Raw genomic sequence first — 10,701 nt, 5'->3', positions numbered from 1 at the left:
GTTAGAAAACTCGCTCGCCATCTACTGGGCAAAGTGTAAAATTGTAGACTAGGTGTAATTTATTCAATAGCAGTAAAAGACATATATTAAAACCATACAAACAAATTGGGTGAATAAAAACATCCAAGATTTAGCTGTAATGTCATTGAGGCTAGTACACAGTATTACAAAGTTAAATAAAAATTGTTGTTAAATGCTGTGACTAGATAATAACCACCAATCATTGTAAATGAATTGAAAACAGCAATAGCGTTAATATGTATATACAGTATTAGCTTTATTCAGTCAACAGTGTCTGGACATCTCTGAGAAAGGGAGCAGTTTAAAGCCAGCAAGCACACAAGTAATAGCACTGTTTTATATTCAATAATAAAAACAAATCTCTTGTAATTGACTCATTATTGGTGAATTAGTGCTATAACTATCCATCCGTTTAGCAGACACCTTTATCCACAACCACTCGGAAAATTGCTTTTTATTTTCCATCAGATCATCATATATCCTCCTGACAGTTCAGTAGCTCAGTGGGTTGAACTCTAGGCCTATAAAGTGTAAAAGCTAACAGCCTAACAGAGGAGTTAGCACAACAATTCAGACCTGCTAGACGGCACTAACATCAGTATAAACTCCGAAACTCTTAACTACAGGATTTCAGGTCGCATGAGGTTTTTGTTAACTATAAATGACAGACCTATACATTCGAATGTGAGCTATAAACATCATGACCTCATGCCATTATAGAGACTGAAGCCACTTTGTAAACATTGTGTTTACAATGTACACCTGTGGCTGGGAAAAAAAACTGTACATCTCCACTATAAAGGAAAAACACAATTGTTTTATTGAGATATTAACAAAGTTATTAAAATGATCACAGACTATGAGATAGAAGTCAGCCACAATTCCAGAAACAAGAAGAATACAAAAAATGGAATAAAATTCAACAGTCAAATTTCTCCCTGAATTAATACCCAAGACCCTGTCCTCTAGTCAAAACAAGACCTGGTTTCTGAACCTTCAGGTCAAGCGGTCTATATACTTGGTTTGGTATAAACCTAGGCTATAACTTGCTGGTCATAATTCCTCTTTGGTGCAGCTACTGCTTGTTGTTGTATAGTGTCCGGGTGTCTGGCACCATTTTTTTTTTCATTCACCTGCTCACAGAATCCTTACCAACCCTGTCAGAGGAAAATATAAATAGACTATCTAGATGCTTGTTTGACGAACACAAGCACTACATCCTGCACTTATTTTGTTTGGTTTCTCCTTTGGCCTCACGTATAAAATTTGGTATGGATTTAACACTATGAAAAAAAGCTTGGAGTGTGTGTACACTATGATGGTTTCTGTACACTTTAAGAAAAAATAAATAAATCAATGTAATTGAGTCCAGATTGTAGTGCAGATTATATCAGACTATTGCAGATAAGCAAAGTGCTTCAGATGCTTTAGGATGTGAAACCAGATGATTTTCAAGATCAGTAGATGAAGATGTTAATGAAGACTGTTGAAGAATTGACGGACCTTACGTGTTGTTACAAAGCTTAAAATGATTAGATGTCATCTCCATAACAGTAGACTGTTTTGAAGAATTAAACAAAACAAGCTGTTCCTTACAGAAAACCCACTAAATACATTTTTAAAATTTGAATCATGTCTTGTATTTTATACAGACACCATTTTTTTGCCATGATTCACACTAATTTATGCATTTTTTTTAAATCAGTGAATTTCTGCAGACACTTTATGCACTCAAAAAAGAGCCAAAAACTGTCTGGGATTCTCCTCTGACCACGTTTAAATCAAGAAGGTGTTAACACCAACATCCCAGAGTCACTGAGATCACATTTAGTTACACTGCACATTGATGCCAGTGTCCTGATTCTGATGTTTGATCATTAACCAAGTCTATCAATCTGTATTTGCATGATTTTGTGCATTGTGCTGCTGCCACATGACTGGCTGATTGTTTCAATTCTCAGCATCACTGTTAAAGCCAAAAAGTAAAGCAGAAGGCCAAAAAAAAACAGGTCTTATTTGTGTTTGTTGTCAGTTGAAGTGTCAGACAGATAGTATTAATCTTTTTAGATTTGTCTACTACACATCTCCAAAAGCTACTGTGAATGTGAACGCAGTGCTTACTGTGAAATTCAACAGCTTTAGGAGCAACTTAAGTAGACAACCAGCTGCTGGTTTCATCAAGATTTTTATTTTATTGCTCCATTTAATCTCCCCTTAAAAACACGAAACAACATCACTTACATCTCAGTTAAGAAACTTAAAGTCAACCTCTTAAAAGCGTAGTAATACTGAGGAAAAAAATGTACAGATACATAAAATACAAAACTATACATGTAAATTACAGTTTTTTCAGTTTCACAAAACCATATTTAGCTACTGAGAAAGCCACGGCAATGTGTTCAATCAGGTCCACTGCTTCTCTATTTTGACACAGTGCTTGTGAAAGGCCTTGCTGACATTTAGTAGCTGTGTGGAAACCGAGTAAATGGATAGTCCAAGAAACGTTTCAATTGTTTAGGCAGTGTTGTGTCAAAGCAACCACCGCTTTATAACAGCAGTACAGAGCATGTACAAAACAAAATGTCTCATTCGTGACAATATGTAGGTTTACTTCATTTTATTTGGTTGTTTTACAGTCTAAATACTCAAATATGTGAAATCAAACAAAATAGAGCACATCAAGATTTCATTAAAAACATTATGAAAAATTACTTTTTACTATTAAAAGAAAAGTCACAGAGAGAAGAATGGAATAAGAGAGGGCTAGGAAACAGTCATGTTGACCACATTCAAGTTGATTCAGTAGTAATAAATTGCAGTTTGCACGAAACACTTTCTAAGGACATGTCATGTGTGTGTTAGTAAGCCAGGTCGATCACCGGAGCTCAACTACTAGCAACCTGCAGCAATAAAGTGTCAAGAGACAAACAATACAAATACTGCAACAGATCAACGCTAAACAAAGCAGACACAGTGCAGCAATTCAGCAAAAGCTGACACCTGACAAGGAATACGCACAATTACAATCCAGACATTTTACAAATCAGACCTTGTCCAAAAAAATCTTAGTTTGAACTTGATTCCATACACAGTCAGGTTTCCCACACTGCCAGAGTCTTAAAGGAGCCAGCTCCTGTTTATCAAACAAAAATCCATCTATACACTGATTTCTAAAGCACAAAGTAAAATGGATCAAATGATAAAGAAGCCGGGCTGCTGTTGTGTAAATCTGCACTTGTTAGGATTTACAAAGCTTGTAAAGGGGGATAGACACAGTCGTCATGTAGCAAAGCAGTAGATGGTTGATCTTCCCTCCGCCATACACAAGAAGAGTTCAAGGATCTAAGAACAATATTATATTAGCTGTGCAACATCAAACCTGTAGTGTTATTTGCATAAACTGTGAGATTTAAAACTCTGTGAAACCTGGAAAAGGACTGCAAGGACGATCCCATCAACAAACTGTAATTGCACTTTTCATTTTGCTCAAGTTGCACCATGCATTCGTGGTACATTAAAATCTGTGAAGGGGGAAAAAAAAAAGGAAAATGTGACCTTTGCCACTAGATGGCAGAAGTACACTCTGATAAGGGAGATCTGTTCCATCAAAACCATTTACTGCATGAGAAAATGGTGAAAGTCACAGTTAACATGTACATTTCTCAACACTTATAACCGTAACACACTTGCAACATTCTTTATGCTTTAAGAGAAGGACTGAAAGAATCTATTTTAGGGACTACATGCAACAAATTCTACTAGACCGATTTATAGACCGATTTACAGTCATATGCTAAGGTCATGCATGCTAAAATCAGATTTTAAATATGGATGATGAAGTGTAAGGTAAAGTGTTGAAAGGCTACAGTTGAGGTTGTCAATCCAAGCCAATTACATCATGTCACGTATAAAAGTGTGTATGGTTGCAGAAACGAAACAAAACTTTATGAAACCATGAATAGAAAACTGTCCTGTTGGGTTAGAAAAATAAGGTTCTCTTAAACCAAAGCCAAAGGAATTGAGTTCTTAAGGAAATTGGTCAAAACAAAGATTCAATATAAAGATTCACTCAAGTATAGAAAACACGTATCATCTAAGGTGTTGCGATGCTACAAGTCATTTCATCTCTGCAGGGAAATGTCCTCTGGTAATGGATGAGATTTTAAAAATGATCTACATTTTGGAGCCCTCAGAAGGAACACTTAAGGGCTGATAAGACTAGACAGAAACCTTAGTAAAGCTAGTGGTCACAATATTCGTCATGGGCCTGTCACAATTTACAGCACAAGATCAAGTTCATTAAGCTGCTAAAACTGTGCAAGCAACTTTAGTGGCTCTAGCCCATGGTAGATAATCATTGATTTAATTTTGAACAAGGATCACCTTAAGAATAAATTAAATAACAAATAAAAACAAATGAAAAAGACTGATCAGCTCAGAAAATACCCCCCCCCCCTCCTTTTTTTTTATTTTATGAAAGATGGCATGATCACTCTAAAAACATGTCTATTTACCTTTAACTCCTCAAATTTCCAGTTTTTACATCAAAAGTATGTGTGGGAATAGAAAATGTCATATAAAATGCAAGAAAATCTCTCCAAACTTCAAGCTTGTTTTTTTTTCTCATGAATATATAAATGTATGGGTATTAAAACAGGAGAGCCTTAAAAGAGGGAACTAAAAAGTGCTTAAATGCGTTAAGGACTCCATTAGAACCAGAGCAGAGACACCTAGTCAATCACACACACATACACACACACACACACGGTGAGTACAGATGTACACAGCTCGAGTGGTGCTTCACACATCTTGTACAAGAGCAGTACAATGGCAGTAGTTGGACCTGGTGCACACCGACTCATAATGGATAGCCAACAACTTACAGAAACAGAACAGACAAAAACAAAAAAAACACCTAAAAAACAGAAGGAGTTCCGTCTCAGTTACTCTGCCCGGTGCTGTGTGGTGCCAACTGTCCCCTGGCAGAAGGCGAAGTGTCATCTGGTCCCGTGGATTTGGGCTGTGCGTGCGCTGCTCACACGTGCAGTATCTCCATGCTGTAGTCCTCAGTCTCTGTATACTGTGAAGAGTTTGTGTCTGACTGCGCTGGCCCAAAACCTTCTTTATTATCCAAGTTTGGTTCCATAAGTACAGGTTTATCGAAAATAGTCTTTTTGTAGGTCTCTGGACGGTTTTGCACATATATCACTCTGTTGTAGGCTTTAAGTCTCCTCCACAGCTGGATATAGACTTTGCATTGCACATACATGAAAACCAGTCCACCGGTGAAGCCGATAGCCACCACCACAAGCTTGGTCCAGAAAGGCCACTCCAGAATCCCTGCAGAAATCAGGAACAGATCTTTATTCACACCATCAAATAAGAATAGCCACAAATAATAAAGCCAGAATTGACCAAAGTAATTACAATTATACATCTTATAATCCTGTTTTTTTCTGACTATTTTTAGGAAGGAAAAAAAATAATAATAAAATAGCTACATTAATTCCAGGACCAGCCATATTGCTGTCAAAGACCATGACATTCGTTACCAACGCCACATCATTTCTGTGCATAAATACAGTAGGATTGTGGAGTGTTATAAATTCTCTAAATGCTGAATCGTTCACAGTGGTCTAGCTATGGGGTGGACACAGGTGCTCCTGATTCTCCACATCTCGCATTGCTTACGCTCAAATTCATTCCAGTGTTACTGAGAATTGAACAGCAATAATGAACTATTCCTGGCTTCTAGAATTAGCAAGGCTAACGTTCTAATGCAGTTTCCTAGCTTTCCAGTGACGATCGCCTTCCTTCTAACTGACAAATGATCTGTCAGAAGCAGTGTAGGTCGTTCCTAAGAATTACTGAGGCAGGATAAAGTTTACAGCTTCATAGTGCCTTTGAGCGTTAGAGATATTCAAAATCGATAATTTTCATGTTCATTTTCAAGCAGATCACCTTCCCATCTGTAGTAATCACTAATCAGATTGGGAAGTGGCTGTAAAGTGGTAAATCTTTAATGTCTACTGTGAGCTACCACACAAGGTATTCCTGAACATGGAATATAATACTGTACTGCTTTGGGAGGCTCCATAAGTTAGACCAGGGTGCAGCTTTAAAGTTCCTGACATGGCGAGCAAAAATAGAGTAAAGAGACAGAGGTCAGTACTGAAAGTATGCAGATCTTCACACAGAGAGAGAGAGAGAGAGAGAGAGAGAGAGAGTGAGAGAAAGAGAGTGAGAGAAAGAGAGAGAGAGAGAGAGAGAGTGAGAGAGAGTGTGAGTGTGAGTGAGAGAGAGCGAGAGAGAGAGAGAGAAGGGTACTGTGCTATAAGCTGAGGGAAAAAACATACTTCTGGACATTTGTTGCTCTGTGATTGTTGCCAAGGCAACTGAATCTTTATTTACATCATGCCAGTCTTATATTATTTGAAATGCACACAGCTGCTATTCTCTGGAATGCTTTGGATTGTCCTGAACAGGTGTTTGTCTTGGTGTAAATCTGTGTTTTTTTCTTTTCATTAAGTACATCTATATCTTTTGAGGCTTTTTTTTTAATTTGTTATTGTTTTTTTTACCATCACATTCAAAGCATATGGTGCACACAAGGTGGATGTTATTCAGGCTTCACCAACCAATATTAGCATTGAAGTCCCAAAATGATGGGCGAATATCTAGCAGGCAGAGAGTTGAAGGGAGGGGGAACTAGGGGGCGAGAAAGAGTCAGACATTTGAGCAGAAAGGATGGTGGATCAGAAATTCAGGCAGAGGAGGAAGAAAGCAAAGGGCTGAGCAGAGAATAGGAGGAAGAATTAGAAATGTAGATATGTGGAGTAAGAACCAGATTCAGAGAAAATACATCAGATGTTAAAAGAGAAAGCATTTACCTGGTATTCTTCTGGCTGCGTGGTTAAAAAGAGTTTATTACTATTTTACTACAGGTAGAAGCAGGAGGCATAAGAAAGTGGGGAGGGTACTGGAGTCTAATGTCAGTTAAATGACATTTAAGAACGTAAATCTACAACACATGCTACATAGCCACATATTAATAAATGTCCATTTGCAGTTATTTATTAAATGAGCATTATTCCTAGTCTGAGTTTAGAACATGGTAGCTTTTCATACACTGAATAGAAGAAGGGTATCATTAACACTTCACATTGTTCATTTTTCCTTTCAGTAAGAGGAACACTTCGATGGGAACAAAATGAACCAATGGTTTTAAAACATCTCCAAATAGAGTAGCACAATGGGAAGTTGGCGAGGCAGGGCAGGGTAGGGTAGGGAGGGGAGGGGAGAGAGGGCTGGTAGAAGCAGCTGACCTTGTTTGATCTCCTCTGCAGTGCGGTCGATCAGGACGTACAGTGACCAGACCACGCACGTAATGGCAATGACATGGAAAGTGACGGAGCACATGATCTTCCTCCTCTCGCTGGCTGTCATCTGCAGCTTTTCCCACTATAGAGACAGAGATGTGGGGCATGAACTCTTTAAACACATGGACTTTTACCTCTGACAAGTGTACAATAACAACAGATGGTATTTACCCCTTATCAATGGCAGAACAAATGGGGTTTCCATCAGAACCCACTCTGTCTGTCTGTCTGTCTGTACCTGCTGGCTGTGCTGTATTACATTACAGACTACAGACACACACTGCATTCAGCTTACACACCCGGGCCTGTCCACTATAACCCAACTATAAATATTTAATGTAGCTTCTTGTGTGATCTTACAGCATCAGATCCATGACCAGGGTTTCAATAACAATGCCTGTAAATTAAATAATTTTTACAATATTATATTATGTACTTAATTAAGCAAACTAGTTGCTGAATGCAATTGTTTAAAATTCAGAATATCAATGAACAGTATATTATTACCTTTCAAATGTCTTCAGCTTCTAACAGCTAAAGAGCTGTGCTGTTTACTGCTTGAACAAAACAGAACACTGACTAACTACCAGACATAAATCATCAAGGACAGGACTGTGATGTTTCTAAAAGCTTCTGCTTTAAGCGGTTAGTGACAGAAGAAGTGCTGAGAATAAAAAACAACTCCGCTCTCTAAATCAATGCTTTCATTGAAATCCAAAAAAAGACCAACGCTTCTATATCTGATTATAGACCCATTTGCAAACAAAGAGCTAAAGAAGGCTTTAAAAAAATAGATTTGTATTCCTTACCACTAAAAGCTATTTGGCTAAATGAACACGTTCAACTTATGTTACTCCAGAAGATCCTTACGGCTTGGCATCCTGTCAGTAAATAAACCTAGTCTGTACGTATCTCACAGAAGCTTTTATAGAGAGAAATTATGGATGTTCATGACAATGTTTTACCATGACAAATGTAGCTAGCTAAACATGTCCATTACAGGCTGCTCCTCTGTAAGAATGTGACCTAATTATCTAAAACTTATTTAGATTATAGTCTCCAACTTCGCTTTTGCAACCAGGAGGCATGGCTGACATACATGATGATGAGTACATCACACAGGCAACGAAATACAGAGAGAAATAAATATTTTAAATATTTTAAACCACACTGCACATTATGAACAAAATTAATCACCCTTGAAGGTCACCACAATCATATTTGTTAAAAAAAAAAAAATGGTAAAGTTTAAAATTAAGTTACGATATATCTTTAACATTTATCCCTAATGAGCATGCCTAAGGCAATGGTGGCAAGGAAAAACTCTAACCAGACACCATGTAGTGAGCCGGTATATATATATATATTTTTTTTTATACATTTTACTTTATGTATAAAAGCTTATAGTCCACTACAATCCAAATTCCACCATGACTGACTGATTATCTGGATGAGATGCACAACACAGAAAATGTAATTGAAGGAGCAATCAGCAAAAATCTATACTCAATTTCTGCTTGGAATTTCATTTTGTTGCTTCTGCTAAGAAACAGTGTTAAATTATTACAGCCCTTTGAAAATGAAGGCAGCTACTTCAGTTGGTTAACAGGTGGGATGAACAAAAAAGAACCCTAAAGTCTAATTCAATAATCAAATCAATAAAAAAAACCTCAGACTGGTGCAATTTCCCATGTTCTTTGTCTTTAGGGCATTTCTAATGTATTTATCCTAACGCATTTACACTTTCAGAGTTTACATGGATAGGTTAATTGAAGTGTGTGTGTGTGTGTGTGTGTGTGTGTGAATGCCTGTAGGCGTGTATTTATGTGTGCGTGTGTGTACGTGTGTGTCTGTGTGAGAATGCATGTAGGTGTGTATTTGTGTGTGTGTGTGTACGTGTGTCTGTGTGTGTGTGAGAATGCATGTAGGTTAATTGAAGTGTGTGTGTGTGTGTGTGTGTGTGTGAGAGAGAGAATGCATTTAGGTTCATTGAAGTGTCTGTGTGTGTGTGTGTGTGTGAATGCATGTAGGTATGTATTTGTGTGTGTGTATGTGTGTGTATGTGTGTGTGTGTGTGTAGTGTTTACCTTGCGCAGTGGCTTTAGTTTGGTCTCCATGATGAACTCGAACTTGCAGAGCTCACAGCAGCGTGTGTCTGAGCTCTTGATCCACTGCTGCAGACAGGCCTGGTGCACGAAGCGCAGGCTGCCAGTGCAGTGGCACGGCGTGATCAGCGGACTGTCCTCATCACCTTCGCAGTGACAAATCCTGCACACAAACAAAGGACAGAGCCTGTAGAACTTCAAGCACACATATAAGGCTTACACAGCAGCTACAACATGCACCAACTTTCGCTCCAAAGTTGAGCTGCAGCAAGGCAAATCACTGTGGAAGCTTTCTGCACTGAAGCAAATCTGACGTGTGATGTGAGTTGTCTTCTCTGTCAGTGTTGCCTGCTTCAAGGTTCTACATATCACCTTTCACTACAGACACGCTAAAACCATCAAAAGCATGACAGCACTGACACTACATCAAAGTGTAGAGTTTGAAAGGATTACAAGCATCCTATGATTTTAAAAAAGTAAAGAATGTCAAGTGGAATGGCGCTCACACACACACACCCCCACACCCACGAACAACAATCCACCCAGTCACCCCCCACACACAAACAAATCTTGTTTCTGCAGACTCAAATTCAGCAAACCTTTGCGCTGTATTATCAATTATAAAGCTGCATCCAGATATTTAATAAACTGAACACAAAAGTATTGTGTGTGTGTGTGTGTGTGTGTGTGTGTCAGAGAGAGAGTTTGTATGCTGCGTAGAAAGTGCCACATGGGGGCATGGGATAAATGTAGCACACATGCAATCTAAAGTCCATTTGAGATTGCTAAAACAACTCTTCTCTCGTGATCTCATGGTGATCAATACATTAGACATAAGATCCTCAGTCATGCCTGTAAATCACACCAGAGATCTATTACAGCAGCCTTCAGCAGGAGTGAGAACATTAGGATGGGAAATCAGATGGATTGGATTGAAGATTGGTGCAGGATCTATTTATACGGAGAAAAAAAAGACAGAAAGTAGAGAGAGTCTGATAAAAAGTAAGAAACGTGTTGTAAACCCACCGGCTAAAATACACAGGCCAGATGTAAGCGCCGCTATCACTCATTATGATAAAATACTCATCTGGAGAAGCTGACAACTGTCACCTTGAGCTGCTGAGAAATCTCGCAATTCAAGGTGACTTGTGAAGCGTTTATCGTCAACATCCCTGAAGCATTAGAAGGAACATCAT

The 10,701-nt window shown here is 38.3% G+C and overlaps 1 protein-coding gene across 2 annotated transcripts in view; it reads right to left on the bottom strand.

Annotated features, from left to right (window-relative positions):
* Nucleotides 1-2,190: 2,190 nt before the first annotated feature.
* The window catches only part of marchf8 (membrane-associated ring finger (C3HC4) 8), a 67,973-nt gene continuing 59,462 nt past the window's right edge, over nt 2,191-10,701 (bottom strand). For both annotated transcript variants that reach the window (XM_060872350.1, XM_060872349.1), the window contains 3 exons: nt 9,488-9,668; nt 7,347-7,482; nt 2,191-5,361 (listed from right to left, as the gene is read on the bottom strand). In XM_060872350.1, the coding sequence (XP_060728333.1) occupies nt 5,057-5,361; nt 7,347-7,482; nt 9,488-9,668 (622 nt within the window). In that variant the 3' untranslated portion in view covers nt 2,191-5,056. The remainder of the gene's footprint in view (nt 5,362-7,346; nt 7,483-9,487; nt 9,669-10,701) is intronic.

Source organism: Tachysurus vachellii, chromosome 6 (genome assembly GCF_030014155.1).
Source record: "Tachysurus vachellii isolate PV-2020 chromosome 6, HZAU_Pvac_v1, whole genome shotgun sequence".
NCBI lineage: Eukaryota > Metazoa > Chordata > Actinopteri > Siluriformes > Bagridae > Tachysurus > Tachysurus vachellii.
This window is presented reverse-complemented; position numbering and strand designations above follow the sequence as displayed.